This window comes from Gossypium raimondii, chromosome 9 (assembly GCF_025698545.1).
Source record: "Gossypium raimondii isolate GPD5lz chromosome 9, ASM2569854v1, whole genome shotgun sequence".
Lineage (NCBI taxonomy): Eukaryota > Viridiplantae > Streptophyta > Magnoliopsida > Malvales > Malvaceae > Gossypium > Gossypium raimondii.
In genome coordinates, this window is record NC_068573.1 from 13,579,997 (window position 1) to 13,599,948 (window position 19,952).

The 19,952-nt window shown below is 34.2% G+C and overlaps 1 protein-coding gene across 1 annotated transcript; it reads right to left on the bottom strand.

Annotated features, from left to right (window-relative positions):
• Positions 1 to 16,187: 16,187 nt before the first annotated feature.
• Positions 16,188 to 18,365, bottom strand: LOC105798479 (exocyst complex component EXO70B1). Its single transcript, XM_012628560.2, has one exon. The coding sequence runs from the start codon at positions 18,345 to 18,347 to the stop codon at positions 16,434 to 16,436; it is 1,914 nt and encodes a 637-aa protein (XP_012484014.1). The 5' UTR covers positions 18,348 to 18,365; the 3' UTR covers positions 16,188 to 16,433.
• Between the last annotated feature and the right edge of the window lie 1,587 nt (positions 18,366 to 19,952).

The following is a 19,952-nucleotide window of genomic DNA, read 5'->3' on the forward strand; positions in this document are numbered from 1 at the left end:
TATCAAGTTGGAAGATGAAGGCAAGTAATCAATTAAATAGAAAAGAAGATTAAATGATAAGATGAAGGAAGTTATCAAGAAGGAAATCATAAAATGGCTTGATGCTGGAATTATTTACCCAATTTTTGATAGCAATTGGGTAAGTCCAGTGCAATGCGTGCCTAAAAAGAGTGGCATCACTGTAGTTCACAAAGATAAGGATGAATTAATTCCTACACGCATTCTCATAGGATGGCGAGTTTGTATGCATTATCACAAATTGAATGCGGCCATAAAACTTCTTGCTTCTTCTCGTTGACCAAACGCTGCATCAACTTGCTGGAAAGGCCTATTATTGCTTTTTAGATGGCCATTCTGGGTAGAATCAAATTGCTATTGCACCAGAGGATCAGGAGAAAACAACATGCACTTGCCCCTTTGGTACTTTCACTTTTCACCGTATGCCTTTCGGCCTTTGCAACGCATCAACCACATTTCAAAGGTGCATAATGGTAATATTTTTAGATATGATCAAAGAATCTTTAGAGGTGTTTATGGATGATTTCTCAATCTTTGGGAATGATTTTGAGCATTGCGCTGACAATTTGGATAAAGTACTGAAGCGATGTGAGAACACACATCTGGTCCTAAATTGGGAAAAATGTCATTTCATAGCAACTGAAGGCATTGTGTTAGGACATCGCATCTCTAGTCAAGGCATTCAAGTAGACAAAGCTAAGGTGGAAATCATTGAGAAATTACCTCCACCAACAAACGTGAAAGGTATTCACAGTTTTCTAGGACATGCAGGGTTTTACCGATGGTTTATTAGAGATTTTTTGAAAATTACAAAGCCCTTATGCTAATTGTTGGAATAGAATAAAAAATTCTTCTTTGACGATGCATGTCTAGATGCCTTTATTCAGTTAAAAAAGAAGGTAGTGAATGCACCCATTGTTGTTGCACCAGATTGGTTTCAACCTTTTAAAGTTATGTGCGATGTGAGCGACTTTGCTGTGGGTGCAGTGCTAGGACAACAGAAGGGAAAATATTTCATGCCATCTATTATGCTAGCAAAACTCTTACAGAGGCTCAACTCAATTATACCACCACCGAGAAAGAATTGCTAGCTGTAGTCTTTTCTTTCGACAAGTTTCATTCCTATCTTGTCGGTGCAAAGGTTACGATATTCACTAATCACTAGGCGTTGAGACATCTCTTTGCGAAAAAGGAAGCCAAACCAAGACTGATATGTTGGATATTACTGTTGCAAGAATTTGACATCAAGATAAAAGACCGTAAGGGTTCATAGAATCAAGATACAAACCATCTATTTAGATTGGAAGTTGGCAGCAAAGACAGAAACATACTTCAAGTTGTCGACACATTCCCAGATGAGCGGTTATTTGTTGTAGATGCAACTCTTTGGTATGTGGTTTTTGTTAATTATCTAGTGTGTGGAAAACTCCCATTAGGTGTCACATGCTATAAAAAAGAAAGATTTCTCCCTGACGTAGTGAAGTATCACTGGAACGAGCCGTATTTATTCAAAGTATGTAATGAAAACATTGTTCGACATTATGTTTCGGAAGAGAAGATGCTTTCAATCCTGAAGCATTGTTATGATGCTCCTTATGGAGGTCATTTCTGTGGAATGAGAACTGTTGATAAAGTTCTCCAATCAGGATTCTATTGGCTGACATTATTCAAAGACGCCCAAAATTTTGTGAATCAATGCGATAGGTGTCAGTGCACTAGTTCTATATCCTGACGCAATGAAATGTTGTAGCAACCAATTATGGAGGTTGAGTTATTCAATGTTTGGGATATGGATTTTATGGGACCGTTTTTGAGTTTATTTGGAAATCTTTATATATTAGTAGCTATTGACTACGTCTCAAAGTGGGTTGAAGCTGTTGCAGTCCCTAAGGATGATGCAAAGACAGTGCTAAAATTTTTTTCACAAGCATATACTTACCCATTTTGGCACACCAAAGGCATTTATTAGTGATCAGGATACACACTTTCATTACAATCAAGTGGCGACTGCACTGAAGAGATATGAAATTAATCATAAAATGGCTACTACTTATTATCCGCAAACCAATGGACAAGCCGGAGTATCGAATAAAAAATTTAAGAATATTCTTGAGGAGGTTGTAAACCATTCGAGGAAAGGTTGGTCTTTTCGATTGGATGATGCTTTATGGGCATTTTGGACAGGATATAAAACTCCATTAGGGATGTCACTGTATCAATTAATTTTTGGGAAAGCATGTCACTTGCCAGTCGAATTGGAAAACAAAAAAATGTGGGCAATTAAACAAGTGAACATGGACTATGAAGCAGCTGGAAAGAAAAGAATGTTGGATATCACTGGACTAGAGGAGATTAGGAGAAATGCTTATGAAAACACTACAATTTACAAGGAAAAGACCAAACGATGGCATGACAAGATTATTTTACAGCGACAATTTATCGTAGGTGAACAGATTTTATTATTCAATTCTCGACTCAAATTGCACCGAGGTAAATTATGTTCACGTTGGTATGGACCTTTTGAAGTTGTCGCTGTATTTCCTCATGGTGCAGTCACAATTTGAGGTTTATGTGATGACCACCAGTTCAAAGCAAATGGACAGAGGTTGAAACATTATTTTGGCAACAGTAATCAAAAGCAGGCAGAGACCATTAAATTGGCCAAAAATTTTTAATTTTTAATTAGTAGTCCTTAATTTTAGTTTATTTTATTTATGTTTTGTTAAAGTTTTTTTTTCCTTCCTTTTCGCAGAATAAATAGGTACCATTGTCGACGCATTGAAATCTTACTGTCTGTATATCTTACTGTAAGTATATTCCATAAGTCTGTACTACCATTTTTAACCCATCAGAATTCAGAGAAATTTAGATTCCACTATTTGATCCTTCTGAGCGGGCACAATTTTTATTGGACACAACTCTTCCCGCCAACCTTATATCTCTCTACAAAACAACATGCCTCTCCATCTTCCTCTTTCACCCACTATAAATCCTCTCCCACTGTACCGAATGTAACGCATTCAAGCAACCATTTTTATTTCTTTTCTCTTCTCAAAATCATATCTTTTTACCTTTAAACCATTCTCCCTCGAAAAAAGATGGCTAAAACAAGAGTCTCAGTCAAGAAAGCCACCAAATCTGCTAGAGAACATGCGTCCTCTGCTACCACAGTCTGTGAATCAGAATCCCCCAGGCCAGTGTAGATAAAGAAGCCAGTAATCTTTTTGAATAAAGCTACAAAGGAACGATTTGACAACAACATACTGAAGCAAAACATCCATCCCGAGCAAGGCATTTCCCTTTTGCCACAACAAGACTTGTGTAAACAAGTCTCCAAAACCATTTCGAAGTTAAAGTGGGAAACTTTTTGCACCCATCTCGATAGCTACTCTCTTTCACTGGTACTCGAGTTTTATGCTAATCTCTACGATCATGAGTTAGATTTCATTTTCTTTCGAGAAGGTTTAATAGCATGGGATGCTGAAAACATCAACGAGCTGTACAACATCAAGGTCGATGTCGATGAACACTCAAAGCTCATCAAGGACATCACAGATGAAAAATGAGACCTATTAGTGAAAGATTTGTGTGTCGAGGGAGTAGTGTGGATGGGTTCCCATCAAAATAACTACATGATGCACCGTCGCTTCCTAATACTGCAAGGCAAAATTTGGTTTCATTTTGTCAACTACAACCTAAAGCCCTCCATTCACAACACCACAGTTACCCTAGATAGAATGTGTTTGATACATTCTATTGTCAAGGGTAGAAAATTTGATGTAGGTGAAATACTTCACCAAGAAATAGCTGACTGCATCGTAAGATAGACTGGGATCTTGGTTTTCCCATCACTGGTGATGTTATTGTACCAGCAAAGAGGAATCGTTCCCCGTGCTGGTGAGGAAGTCTTGGAAAATAAGGGCCCAATCAATGAAACCTCTGTAGAAAGAATGACTCGTGGCAAGGACACGCCGATATTGAAAGAGGCAGAGACTAGCAAGACAAGAAAGGGTAATACTAAAGCTGACAGAAAAGGAACAAACCTGAATGCAGAGACATCATTATGGTGCAAACTGAAGAATGTCGATAAAATGGTAAATTCTATCAACAACAGGCAGATCAGGCTTGTCGCTACAGTAAAAGATACGGAGAAATCCTAGAATTTTTTTTATGCTTATACCAAAGTCTGGAACAATTTTATTGTAGCCACATTAGGCCAACTAAGCCCATCCCCACTACCAGAATTCCCTGTGTTTCCACCAATCATTCATAATCATGACCTCTTCCTCAGATGACGACTTAGAAGATCAAGATAGATCAGTGGCATCCCCACCCATTGTGCAGGTATCTGATACTGAGAATGAAAAGGAATCCGTGGACATTGAAGAATGCCTGCAAAAGATTGATAGCTTATTTGAGGATGGTATTTTTGCTGATCAAGAGGACACTGCTTTTGAAAAGGAAGTTGCTGCTGCAGAAGAGGAAGTTGTTGCTAAAGAAAAAAAAGTTGCTAAAAATGAGAAAGAAAAAGAAGAAGAAGATTCTGTTGAGAAGATTGTCACTGTACCCGAGTCTGTGGGTGCAAATATTGATAATTTGGAGCGAACTGGAGTGGGACTAGCAGAAGTTGTTAAGGTAACCAGTGAGGAGCAATGCAATTCATTGGTAATAATGGTCCACACTGGACCAGTCCAAGTGGCCTCTCCTACACAAACAGCAGCCGATGATGTTAGGGCAGAGCCGAGGACTGAAGAGCAATGACCAAAGACGAAGGAAAGGAAGCGCTCTAAAGATAAAAATGGAATAAAGAGAAGAAGAAAATGAGGAGAAAGAAACATCATGCAACCACATCGACGGCTGCGGATAACTGAATTAGTTTATTTTAAGCTTTAGTTATAGTATTCATGCATTACATGTAGCTGTAGGTTTTATTTTGATAAGTAAACATTGTCATTGCATTTTTTTATTGTCATTACAATTTCATATTAGTGCATTAGGGACAATGCGAACTATAAGTTTGGGGGGAATGCACACGGGGCTTGAAAATGCACCCACATTTCAAAATATTTTTTTCAAAAATGAAGCATGCAAGGTTTGATTATAGTTACTAAAAATTTTTCGAAAATTTTTGTTACATTCGATGCTTAATTCTTGAATATTGTAAATTATCAATGAATGAGTTGGATAAATTTGATAGAAGGTTGTAGCTTAAATTCATTGATGAATGGATTAGCTTACATTAGTAATGGATGACTGCTATCATTCCTTAAATCTTAAATGAATTTGCTTTTTATAGCTGCTTATATATGTATATATAATTATCAATTAAAGACACTTCAAAGTGGGTGTAGTATGGAATGTTAAAGAGGGAACACTCAAATATAAGTGTTAGAAAAATCAACCTGGCCAAAGGCTATCACTGCATGAGTGTGTGTGGTCGCAATTACGTACTCCCTAGGGGTTTGTTACACCCCATCGTTACTTCTCAGGAGCAAGGGTACAGTAATGCAACGATATCCCTTATTCCAAAAAAAATGTATATATAAATACTTAATATTGTACAATAAATGTTGTAATGGTAGATAGAACTTAGGGTTTGAAGCATAATGCTAGCATTGATGAAGTTGCAACCTTATTCATTCATGTTTATGAATTATCGATGAAATATTCTTTCATTTGAATGTGATTCATCCATTGGGAATTTAGAGGGTTCAAGTTGCTATAATGATCATTTGCCTTAGTAAAATATTTGTAGCCTTGCTAGTTTCTGTTTTACTTGAGAACAAGTAAAAACTCAAGTTTGGGGGTGTAATAGCACTAGAAAGAACATAGGTTTTCCCCCTTACTTATTGGTTAAATTGTTCCCATTTAGTTGTCCTTAGCATACATTTTAGCATTTTCAGTTTAGTAAATTACATTTTATAACTTAGTGAATCCTAGCCTATTTTATCCTTAATTTTGCTATCTTATTTCATTAATTTCGCTGCATGAGTTAATTCTAAATTGCGTCTAGATTTGTCACCGCACCTGACAGCTATCTGCAATGTCGCTGCATGAGTTAATTCTAGATTGCGTCTAGAATTGTCGCTGCACTTGACAGCGGTCCGGATAAGAACTAAAATTGTGTGAGCTATCCAGTCTGGTATAACCAACCTATACGTACAAGAATAGAATCATTTTGGGGAAAAGACACCTGTACTGTTGGAGGAGGACATAAAAGGTGGATATGAGAAGAGAAAGAGAGCTTTTCTTCGGATCATCGTTTTCATCATCCTACCTTGAAGCTTGTGGCCATAGCAGTTTAAGCCTCTCAGGAGTGAGCTAACGTGAAAACCAGATGTAGACTAGCTCCTAACCAGGAGACCTAAGTGCGAGACAAGAGGGAATAGAGAGATTCTGTTGAGTTGTCTAGGGATAGTTTTCTCCACTCGATTCTTCCCTATTTATTTCTAATTGCTGGTGATTATTCTCTATTTTTTGTTTGTATAAAAGTACACATGAATTCTTGGTTAAATGTTATCTTATTCAGTCTTGCTTTTATTGTTTAATCTTGGGGTTTGAATTTTTTTTAACACGGAAGTGTTATTACAGTCACTAACACTGGAAAGTACAATGACAGTTTGAGCCAACAAGCATTAAAACGGAAGTTGAGTGAGGATTAGAATAATTTAGTCCAATTGTTCTTAATAATGCCATATTACCATCATTGGAAGGTCAGGTTAATATGCATGTTTAAGTCTCAGATTAAATAGAGGAGTGACGTTTGGTAAGATATACTTTGAATTTTATTGCCTCGACAATCACCTATCTTTTTATACCTTGTGAGCACTTAGTATTCTGCTGAAGATTCATGTTGGGGATCCCAATGTATCATTATCATATTTTATTTTATTGTTTTCCAATTATTACATCGACAACCCATCCCTGTGGGACTGATATCTGCCAGACTTACATCTGTCTACTATACTTGCATCGATAGTGTGCGCTTGCACATTATTGTTGTGACGTTAAATAGTCGATCAGTACCTAAAGTCACCAATATAAAATAGAGCACACGACTGTGGCACTTGCCCAAGTGAGGTACATGGCCGTGTGTCAAACCATGTGGTAGGTTGTGTGTGCCATATAGTACCTTAAAAAACAAGTCATGACTATCTTTGCTTTCTTAAGCCTCAATCATGCCATTAATCATTCAATCAACCTATTCAAAACACACCAAAAACATATCAAAACATGTCATTTTCCTAGTTCTAACCAACATGCCATAAGACACCTTCACAAACAACATCCAAAGCTAACTTTTAACTTCATTTCCTATCCAATTCAAGATTAGATAAAAAAATGCCCTATAAAATACCAAAGTGTCGTAACTTTCATTATCAAATAGCCAAGTCACAAACCAAGGCATACTCATCAATATATTTTCCATCCAAAATGAATACACATATCAACTATCAAGACATCCAATATAGATTCCGACCACAACAAGATGAAAACCAACCAAAATATCGCCTAACAATTCTTCGAACACAAGTTAAAACTTATCAACGTTTCATTTCATTCCATCATATACCCATACACTCTCACATTCAAGATTTCCATAATAAAACCATGAACAATATCGCCATTTAACTTTAAAAAATACTTCAATTGTGTACACACACAAGACATATATATAACATTTTACCATATAAATACATGTGTATATCAATTTCACCTAATACATGCCACAAAACCATAATATAGCGTTTCACAATCTACCAAAAATGGTTGGATAGTATGATCCTCAAACTGATCCAATCACCCGATTCGATAAATCAATATCTTATGATCACGTTTATAATTTAACAGAATCATTAACTACAATATAATCATGTCATCACAGTCATACCAACAGGTGAGATCTTTATATGCACAAGTTATAAACCATTCAAACTATACAATATCATTCAATACTAAGTGTAACAACCCGATTTTCAGTGGTGATGGAACAGTGGTTTTGGGACCACAAATTTTAGTCGTATTGACTCGTAAATATTATTTTTAGAATATTTGTAGAGTCATTATAGTTGTATTAAAATCTGGTTTAGAAATATCAACGTTTAGAAAGTTAATTAAAAGAAAAGGACTAATTTGTAAAAGGTGCAAAATTTAGTAATTATTGTATTTAATTAATTAAATAGCTTAAAAAGTAAAAGAGGAAGGACTAAAGTAGCAATTATAACTAGTTAATATAGCGGGACAGCAACATGGTTTAAATGAATTAAAATTTTAAGTGATTAATGACATTTTTGTAAATAAAACAAAATTAAAACAAAATTAAGTAAAAGAAATAGGTTTTTTCTTTATTTTACATTGCCATAGCCCAAATTCATGGTTTTTCAAGCTAGGAGAATCAGTCAAGAAAATTTTTACGCATGTGAGTGAATTTCTTACCCGTTTCTTGTAATTTTTATGTTTTTGAGATTGTTGCAACTAGGTCCAGCTAGTCCGTACTTTCGTTTCTAATTTTGTTAAAAATTTTGGAATTTTCAATTGTTTAATATTGTATTTTTTTATGAATATCATGTAATTGGAGCTTTGATTTTGTTGTTTGATGATTTTGTAAAGAGATTTTGTTAAATTTTAATTTTAGGATTAAATTGTGAAAATGTCAAAATATTAGGGTTTGATAGTGAATTTTATGTTTATTACGGGCTGTTTGAAGGCCTAGTATATTTGGATAAAATATTGACTTGAGAAAATTGGTTAATTTGATGAATTTCAAGTTAAGGGACTAAATTGTGAAAATTGTAAAATTTTGGGGAAATTATGCAAATTCAAAAAATAAAGGGGTAATAATTGTAAATAGATTGGAAATGAAATATATGCTAATAAATGAGTAATTTTACATGTTAGATCAAGATCCCGTAGATACTCGTGGAAAAGGAAAAATAGCGGAATAGTCCATGAACTTCTGCAATTACTATAATTCAGTCAGGTAAGTTCTTACGGTTGAATTTAACATTTGTATAAACTTATGATTTATATTATATATATTCTATGGTTGGAAATGAATTATTGATTTAAATACTTGATTTGGATTGAATGCGAGATTTGAGTACATTCGTGTTTTGGTGTATGATAGAGTTGGAGCGGTGATGGTATTGAAGGGAGATATAGACATATTACTCAAGTATACTGAGGTTCAGCATTTGTTGCGAACTCTCACGTTATACTTTATGTTTGGCGTGATTCGGGTGGATCAGCTTTTACGAGCTTCTGTTCAGCTCTTACAAGCTTCTGTTGGCGTACTCGGGAGGACCAGCTCTATTGAACTTCTATTGACGATGTACTCTTACTTGTAAGTCATTCTTCGAATAGAAATTTTTGGTAAGGTAATTTTTTTAATGAATTTGAAAGACATGTCATTTATTTTGTATTGATTTAAATACGGATGTATTTATCGATTGAAGTTGTGAATGACAGAGAGTTCTCTTGGATGATTTTTATTGTTTGAATTATTATAGTTAGTTATGTAAGATTTATCGTTTAACTCGTCGAAATTACTAAGCTTCATTAAGCTTATTTGTGTTGTTTAATGTCATTGTAGATTCTCAGAAGGTTGGACGATCGAATCGGCAATCAAGTCACACTATCCAGCTTATCTTGGTAGTTTCTGAAACTTTTAATTCAGATTATATGGCATGTATAGATTCTTCTGCGGTTTTAGTTAATGCTTGGCTTATGTAAATATTATGAATGATCTTTTGTGCAAATAATCAACTTACGTATTATATGAGAATGAAGTATAGTTGTTATGCTAGTATGTATGGTATATATATAATTGAATTATTGTGATTGTGGTACCCTTGATAGGTATTTTGATTAGGTATTGCTTGACTGAATTGATGAATTGAATCAATGTTTATTTTGTTGTAAAATTGTATATACTTGTGGTACCAATGAGGGTACATTGGTTAGGCACTTATTAGGTTGGTTTTGATGTGTTTTTGGCTTGAACAATGTCATTTTGAATTGGTATTTTGGTTGGTATTTAAGCTTCTTATGGTCCAAGCAACTTGAAATGGTAAATTTGTGTTTTAAGGTTCATTTTTAAGACACACGGCCTGAGACACGGACTTGTGTATCAGTAGTGTGTGACACACGAGCGTGTGTTTCAGCCGTGTGTGACACACGACCATACGACATAGCAGTGTGTCCCATGTAGGTTCAATGCATGCAAGTTAGGTTGTTACACGGCCTACACGGGTGTGTGAGGTCACTTCAAGGGGTACATGGCCTGGCGCACGGGCATGTGGCTTGGCTGACCCAAGTCATTGAGTTACACGGGCATGGACACGGGCTGGCACACGGACGCGTGTCCCTATTTCGAATGCCCACATGGCCTGAGACACAGACGTGTGTCTTAGCCGTGTGAGTCACATAGCCTGGCCACACGGTCGTGTGACCCCTACAATCTAAAATTTTCAATTTTTTCTTAAAATTTTCAAATGTTTTTGATTTAGTCCCAAATTGTTTTTATGGTATTTTTAGGGCCTCGAGGGCTCGATTAAGGGACATTATGTATGTATTTGAATGAAATTTGATGATGATTGTATTAATGTATGATTTGAGTAGTTTACTATTCTATTTGTCTGGTAATGCTTCGTAACCCTGTTCCGGCGATGGATATAGGTTAGGGGTGTTACACCAAGTCACGATATAAAATTGGAAAACATGAACATATTTACAAATCATTCACCAAAGCATTATTTCCAGGTTTCAAATACACATAATTATATCATTTAACCATAAAGGTTCAGCTCGGTAAACTACATGAACAGATACGAATACGCGGTTATCCACCCAAAACATGCCAGAATGCTCAACCAAGCCAATCCAAGCAAGAATACACCTGGGCACCAAGTGCCTAGCCCATAGGCTAACATCCCTCTAAAAACATGCTTGGGCACCAAGTGCCAAGCTCGTAGGTTTTACATCCAACCCCAAAAACACGCCAGGATCACTATAAATATAACTTGGTAATCCACAACAAATGTTGGATTCTAGTATACCTAATGTATAATAATATATCATATAACATCACCTCATAACAAGTCAATCTTGTACAATGCACGAAATAACCTATTGCCATGCCAATTTTATCCTATCCTATGTTCATTCGAGCATGATACATGTAACCGTATAACACTTTTCATATCAATCTATTTTCTCACCAAATCAATCGTAACTTTTAAGTTTACATTTAATGTCACCAAAACATAGGATTTAAAAATAACATTATCGATATATAAAACAAGACCATATGAAATTACCAGGGCCAAACAACAAAGATAGCAATATTAGGGAGTAGTTACCAATTTTTTATTTTCCACGATTATCTACCAGTTCTTGATATGCATAGATATATTCAAATTCGAAGCTTAGTCTCCCTTAACGAAGGTGGTTTTGTTGCCACAAGAAGAAATGAAGAAGATGATATTTTTATTACCTTTTACATTTGTTTATTCATTTATTTAATTACCAAAATACCATTAATTATACATATTTTTAATCTAAAACACATATGCCATATCGTCACTATCTTAACTATGGTTAAATTGACATATAAATCTATTCAATTATTTTTTTCACTCAATTAGCCCTTTAAAACTAATAACGATTGACTTTTGTAGCTTTTACGATTTAGTCATTTTTCTTTAATTAATTATCCAAACACCAAAATTACAAGATTAAATTTTAATATGACACTAATGACCTCATAAATATTAAATAATTAATATTTATGGACTCACACATTGGAATTGTGAACCCGAACCACTATTTTTGATACCATTGAAAACGGGTTGTTACAACGTGGCTGAAGTTTCTCCAGTATAGCATGAGGCTAATGAAGACTTTTCAATTCATTCAAAAACTCCACTACGAAATTATTAGCTAGCTCGTAACAAGGTAAGATGTGAGATTAAACCACCACAGAAGTTCTACCATGGAAACCTACTAGCATATGCTCTAAGTGTTGCTGAGAATATTTATTCAATCAATCCTTCTAATTACTCTAAGGCAGTTTAGGCTCTCAATTCCAACAAGTGGCTTGTGGCGATGGAAGAGGAGATAAAGACTCTTAAAAAGAACAAACCATAAAAACTCGTAAAACTACCCACCAAAAAAAAAGATAGCTGGTTGCAATTCAAAAAAAAGGAATGGTCTAATTCGGATGACACAAGATACAAGGCAATGTTGGTCGCAAAGGGCTACAGTCAAGTGAAGGGAGTTTATTTTCATGATTTTTTCTTTCTTGTTGTGTAGCATACGTCCATCCGGGCGTTGTTAGCTCTTATTGCATTACACAACCATGAATTAGAGTAGTTAGATAAGAAAATAGCATTCTTTCATGGCAACCTAAAGGAGGATACTCATATGCAACAACCTGAAGGCTTCAGGATCGAAGGCAAAGAAGACCATGTTTTCCTTCTACGAAAATATTTGTACAGCCTGAAGCAGTCTCCTCGGCAATGGTATAGGAAGTTTGATTCCTTTATGTCAAGCATTGGTTTTATTCAAAATAAGTATGATAGTTGTGTGTATTTACATCATCTTGAAGATTGAACGTTTATATATTTTTTGCTTTATGTTGATGATATGCTAATTGCAGCTAAGGATCCATCCGAAATTGATCAGTTAAAAATCATGCTCAACTCTAATTTTGATATGAAGGATCTTGGTGAGGCTAAGAAAATCTTAGGGATGAAAATTTCTAGAGATAGAAGCTCTAGGAAGATATTTTTATCTCAACAGAGATATATTGAAAGAATTCTTGATCAGTTTGGGATGCAAAACTCAAAACCAGGTAGTACTCCCTTAGCTGCACACTTCAGAATTTCGACTTTAGAGTAACCACAAACCAAAGATAAAGAAAAGTATTTGTCCTCAATTCTTTACTCCATTGCAATCAGAAGTTTGATGTACGCAATGGTTTGCACTCGTCCCAATATTTCACATGTTGTTAGTGTCGTAAGTAGATACATGGTAATCAGTTAAGTGGATTCTCATATATTTAAGGGGGACATCAAATACTTTTTTAAAGTGCAAAAGAAGTTCAGAGGGTCTAGTGGGTTTCATATACTCAAATTATGTAGGATATTTAAACCAAAGAAGATCCCTCATGGGATATCTGTTTGTTTTTGAAAAATGTTCCATTAGCTAAAAAGCCACATTTCAAACCATTGTGGCTTTATTGATTACCAAAGTTGAATATATGACAACCAAAGTCTATTCAGGGAGCTGATTAATAAACACAGCGCGACTATTGTATATTGCGATAGTCAAAGTGTCATACATCTCAATGAAGATCAACATCACGAAAGAACAAAGCACATAGGCATTCGGTATCACTTTGTTCGGGAGGTGATCACTCAAGGAGATATTCAGATTCACAAAATTGGTTTAGAAAATAATTTAGCCGATATGATGACCAAAATCCTTCCAATTTCAAAGTTCAAACATTGTTTGGACTTGGTCAATATCCTGCAAAAATTGTGTTAGGCCTCTGACAGGGCTCGACAAAGAAGGCATTACGAAAATACGAGTCAAGGTGGAGATTTATGGAGTGCGCCTCACATTTTGGATGAAACAAGGTCGACATCACCACAAGAAAGAGTCGACATCCCAATGACGTGACACACGACGTCTTGACGATGCGATGGATGATGTCAAGATAAACAGATAAATGATGTCACGACTTGGCGACGTGTTCCCCACTTAATCGGGTTTCTTACCCTAGTTAAACTTTGATTATTTTTGCCTAGTCAAACTCTGATTTATCCAAGACATTTTAGTCATATTTGACCTCTGAAATAATCTATAAAAGGGCCTTAGTAACTTTAGAAAGGTAGATGAAAAATACAACATAACACAATTAAGAAATAACTTTAACAGAGCTTTAAGAGAATTTTGTGTTTTAGTTTGAGGGTTTCGTATTTAAGGTTCAAAATTTGTTTTGATTATCTCCATCTTGTACTTTTCAAATTTCTTTCTCATTAGTGAAGTCTACTTTTCCTGTTGTTTTTTATCCTCTTTAGAGGAGTTTTTCCATGCAAAATTTGTGTTTTTGATATTCTCTATTTTTCTCTTTCGTTGTTTATTTGAGTCAATCTCGAATGATACTGGAGGTATACTGAACTAAGAACACTTAATCTTGTTCATTGAGGAATGTTTCTTATGAGTGCATTGAATGGAAAATGAAGTGAGTTACTTGTATAATGTCCCGAGTTTTCAAGGGGAAAAGTTAGAAGAAAGTTGTCTAGATATTTGGTAGAAAAGTGAAGAGTCTAATTTAGTGAGTATTAGAGGTTGTAATCAATTTTTGTACGTGTTGCATAACCATATTAAATGTTCGTTGTTTTTCTACCCTATTCATATTCAGTGCCTGAAGCAGTTGGCACTGGTCACTAACATTGCCAACTGCTTTTGACTCTGCTTATAAATATCAAATTCAATGATCTAACCCATTAATTAAAATATGCATTGCAGTTATTTTTAAGTTAAAATTCAAATTTGGATAAGTGTTTGTATTTGTTAAACATAATTCATTTACTTATCTTCAATAACTTTTAATTTAAATCTTTACCAACTTCAAATTTAATATCTAATTCATTTTGTATCTTACCATTGCATAATATATGTAATTTCTTAAATATTTTTGCTTTAATCATAAAATACAAATTTGATTCGGAAATTTCTTAATCAATAAGCAAAGTTACAATTAATTTGTATTCACGATATAAACTCATTTTCTTAACAACCTAATCTCATATATTAACGACAATCATCATCATCATCGAACAATTTAACCTTTGTCTGTGTACTACATATTGTCAATTATATTATTTTAGTTTTTAATCAATTAAGTGAGCTTTTGCCATTATTAACAATTTATTAGTTGAAAAATTCAACATTTTGTATATTATTATTCTAAATTTTTATATATTTTCATAATTAACTTTCAATCCTAATATAATTTAAGAATCTTTTTCAATAATTATTTATAATCAAAGACAATTTAATAAAAGGTGTTTTTAAAGTAATATTATATTCTGTCAATCAAATAGAATAATCATATACTCTAGTCAAATTAAATTTTGTAGACAATTTATATATTGAAATTAAATTTTGTAAACAATTTATATAAAATTTAAAACATATTTAAAATTAATATTTCAAATATAATAATTGTAACAAATTTAAATATAATTTAAATTAATTTATTTCTTAAATTTATAACATATGTCTAAATTTTATATTTTAAAAATTTAAGGATGAATTAAAATGTATCATAGAATTACTTTTTTTAAAAGGAATTAGTCATTCTTTGTTTGTTCCTTTCGGGAATTTACACTTTAATAGTAATTTTGATAGTAATTATTTAAATAAATAATTCTTTTTATAGAGAGTATAAATGATTATGATTGTAATAATTAGGAGGATTCTACTTAAACTTGTCTATGGGTCGGGTCTCGAGTAAGGTATTTTTGGTCCGGGTCCAGCTTCTCCAGAATGTGAAATTTTTTGTGTTTTTTTATTATTTTCTTGTTATATTTTTACTATTTTGCTACTATTTCACAATTATGTTACTATTATTTTGTTGTTAGTGCTCGGGTATTGTATAACTCTTATTTTATTGTTAATTTTATTACTATATTAAAGGTATTTTATATTTGCTTGTTAAGTTGCATTTATCTTAGTGTTATTTAAGCATATATATTTTTAATTTATTGAAAAATATTTATTATAATATTTTCAGTATTTTTAATATATTATATTTTAAAAATATATATATAAAATTAATACGGGTGGGCCGAGTCAGACTGAATTCAAATTTTAAGATTTTTATTTAGACCAAATTTAAGTAAAATTTTATATCCAATTTCGAGCCAGGCCGAACCCAAACCTAATGGTAACATGTCTAAAATTTTTATTAAACCGGAACCATGAAACCTCTAATTCTACCTTTTAACCCTCCTCGTCGAATGTAAATTAATCTTAAATTTCAATATAGGCCCCCTCAATTAAAAAAAGCAAAAACTATAATTTCTGACCCAAAAAAAAATCTCGAAGGTTACAATCAGAATCTTGTCCTTCATACAATACTTAAAAAGAAAAGGAAAAAAAAAAAAGAAAATATTGCAAGAACAAATCAAAAGTAGATTACAAGAATAAAATTTAGAAGGTCTTATGCCTTCTAAACCAAAGCAGTCTAATTGAAACGATCAAAGCAGCTTGCTTGAGCCATCTGAAAAAAAAAAACGAAAAGGAAAAGAAAAAAAAACTACAAGATCCCTCGCCATCTTAGTTTTCTTTTTCTTCATACAAAAAGAGGTTGGGTTTTCTTTAACTTTTTTATGGTTCCTTAATTATGGTTTCTTCCTTGACATGGAACCAGAGTTTCCATCAAACAAATCATCAATGAAAGTCTCAATGTCTTCAGGCTGGAACTTTATGTACTTCTCTGTTTGTCTTCCAGGATCCAAGTAGCCAGAGAACCTTGCCAAGAATGATCTGTATGCTGGTATCACTATTGCTGATATGGAAACCCTTAGCTCTGATTGCAGCTGCTTATCATTCACCACCCACAAGCTTTGAGTCCTATGGATATCATCGAACATGGCGTTAAAGCTCTTGAACCTCTCTTTCAGCACTGGTTTCACCACCTTCCCGTTCACATTCAATCCCTCCACGTTCAAACAACCCAATAGCTTCATCCACGTCTCCCTCTTGTAAGTCTGGTGGTAGTTCCTAAGATCAGACGATGTCTTGCGGCACCACGTGTCCTTCATTGCCTGATGGATCTCTGCTGAGCTTTTGATCTTCTGCAACATGTAACGCCCATTGTTCATCATGAAGATGCAACTCAAGGCTATGTCCTTGTAAAGCTTGGACTTTGCCTCTAGAGCCGAATCCAACAAATCCAAGATTCTCAACACTTGCCCCACGAATGGGGACTGATTTTCGTCATCGTATTTGTTTCTTTCTGAGTCCCCTTCGTAGCTCCGGGGCTTGTTCGTTGAATTAGCTCTTTCGATCTTGGAATGGTCCTTGAATACTTTCTCTATCGTCTCCTTGTACTCATCACATGCATACTTGAGGTAATTCATGGTGTAGCGAGTCAAAGGATGAACAGCCCCTCCAGGAACTGGGGTTTTCTCTGTATCGGATTTAATTGCATTCTCAAGGTCACAAAAGATGAAAATCGCCATTTCACCAATCCGGCAACGTGTCGTGGTCATCTCGTTCCGGAGTTCTTCAGCCCATTTAGGCAACACGCCGTCGAGGGAGGAAAGATTGTCGCGCAACGTGTCGTATATGTCGAGGAACTTGAAGAGTTTCTCCGTTGAACGCTTGATGGTGGCGACTGCTTCAACAAAATTGAGAAGCTGGAGAAACACGCCGCGTACGATGTTGCTGAAGAGGTTGGTGGATAAGGAAGGGTAACCGGAGAAGACTGTTTCGACCAACCTGCACTCGTTAGAGAAGTAGACTTTTGTACATTGTTTGAAGGCCTTGATCCATGGGGGGATGTTTTTTTCCAATGCTTCCCATTGCATCTTTTGAGCCTCGTCGATGCTGATCTTCTGATATCCAAGCTTGTTCAAGGTCTCATCAATTATGTTCCTCCTGGTAACCATGTAAGCCTCACAACATTCAGATTCATATCCGCCAAAGATCATCTCCTTGGCGATTTTATTCAACTTGGGTATCACTTGGTAAGAATACCCCGAGAAGTTGGATTCCTCTTTTGATTGATCAAGAGTCGATTGATCTTCGCCGTGTTGATCTGCAACAACCTCCTGTTTCAAGTCAGGTTCCTCAAGGAGAGACCTGAATTCATCCTCCAAATAACACATGGCTTGTTGTTGAATCTGACCAATGCGGTTGATTAACGGAGCCTTATCGGAATCCGATAGATGTTTATACAGTCTTGATATCTGGTCCACAACTTTAAGGAAGGATCCATCATCATGAAAAAGCGGCTCATGCTTAGATAATTTCTTTTCTACAAGATCTACATACTTGTGGACAAAGTCAGGAATGTCTGGAGCTTCTGCATCATTTTCGAGTTTTGACAAGAAAGTTTCGATATCATCATAAGATTTTTGCAGGGTATGTTTGATCCCAGCGCGTTCTTCTTTTTCTTTGTCATCGATGTCTTGAGATTGAGGTTGTTCGCTCTTGGTTTCTTTCTCGGGTTTCTCCACCTCAGAGCTTTCTTCCTTGTCATCTCCTTTCTTAAAACTCGAAGAAGTTGCAGGCTTGTGATTCTCTTCCATGGATAGAAAAAAAGGAAACGATAATGAAGGGATGAAGAAGATTAGATGAAGGGAAGGATAAATTTAGTGGATTTCTTTTAGCATCATTTGTTTTTATTTTTGTTTTTGTTCTTTTCTTTTCTTTTTTCTCTTTCTTTTTTATCTCTGTGTGTGTGTTTTGTGTTTTTATCTGAATATGAAATTGAAATTGAAATGGTCGTGGGTGGCAGTAATGTACGGAAAGGAAGTTGTGGGGTTTGATTGGGAGAGAGTAGTTTTGATTTGGTTCTTTGCTTGGTTTGATGGTTTTATGATCTGTTTTAGGGGAGTTTGACTTTTTGTTTTTTTTATGAATTACAATAATAAGGTAAAGTCTGAACAACAAATATAATTAACGCAATTTGATCCTAAGCTGCATTTAAAACGGTGAACATTCTTAATTATTAGGCTATCACATTGAGTTCAGGAGAGTTGACTCTTTACTCTAAATATTTACATATATATGTTTTGGCACTCTTTTGATGCTTTCAACAATTTCTTTCCCTTGCATTCGGTTTCTTTTTTAATAGTGATTATATAAAAATATTTATATTAGATGCCTTTTGAATAATTTTATACCGTTAATTAATCAAAAATAATATCATAACAATTGAATTATATAAAGTATGGGGTAAAAAATGAAGGTGTTTCGTATTGTAGGTAAAATAAGGAGCCACTAAGAATGATGATGTATCTCACCAAGGATGAGATTCGAGTAAAGTATAAGTTATAGAGTTGATGTTGTTTTTTCTTGATCTCGATAGAGGGAGTATTAACAAGTAAAGGAAGGTCTAACGGGAGCTCCTTATTGCATGAATATGTATTTGATAGATTCCAATTTAGACTCGTATTAAGGTATAGTCTAGATGTGACCTCCCAATTTAGTGAGATAGAAACATCAATGAGATTAGAAATGATATGACAACTATCTTTGGTGGCATAGTAGTGACGCTTTTTTCGTGGTGGTATGAAGTGTTCATATACGAAAGGCATAAGAGATACTTTGGTGTGGGGTATAATAAATATTTTTAAATTTTAAAAAAAATAAATTTAAATAATTTAATTTTTGATGATGTGTTATTATTTGATTCACTAACAACATATAAAATTACTTTATATAAATATATTAAATTATGATAAATAATATACTAATAATATACCAAATGACTAAATATACAATAAATTATCTATATATAAAAATTGTAAACGAATTTGGTGTCACAAGTTGAAAACACTAAATTGATTAAGCAAACTATATCAAAGCCCTAATCAAAATTTTTACAAGAAGAGGTGAAGGTATTTAACACTTCTAATCTTTAATGAAAACTAAAAATAACATTCATTTACTAAAAGGCCATCCATTAAACATTATTTAATTTTTTTTCAAAATATAATTTTTAAAAAATTTGTTAGGTGATTTAAAAGTTCATACTAAGGTATGAACTTTGAAAATGATGGTATTGGAAGAGGCAATCACAAGATTAGTCTTCATAACCCATAAAATAGACATAGATTATTGAAATTAAGAAATCAATAATTTGAACCTATTCAATTTAAATTCAAATCAACCTGGACTCCAAATTATCC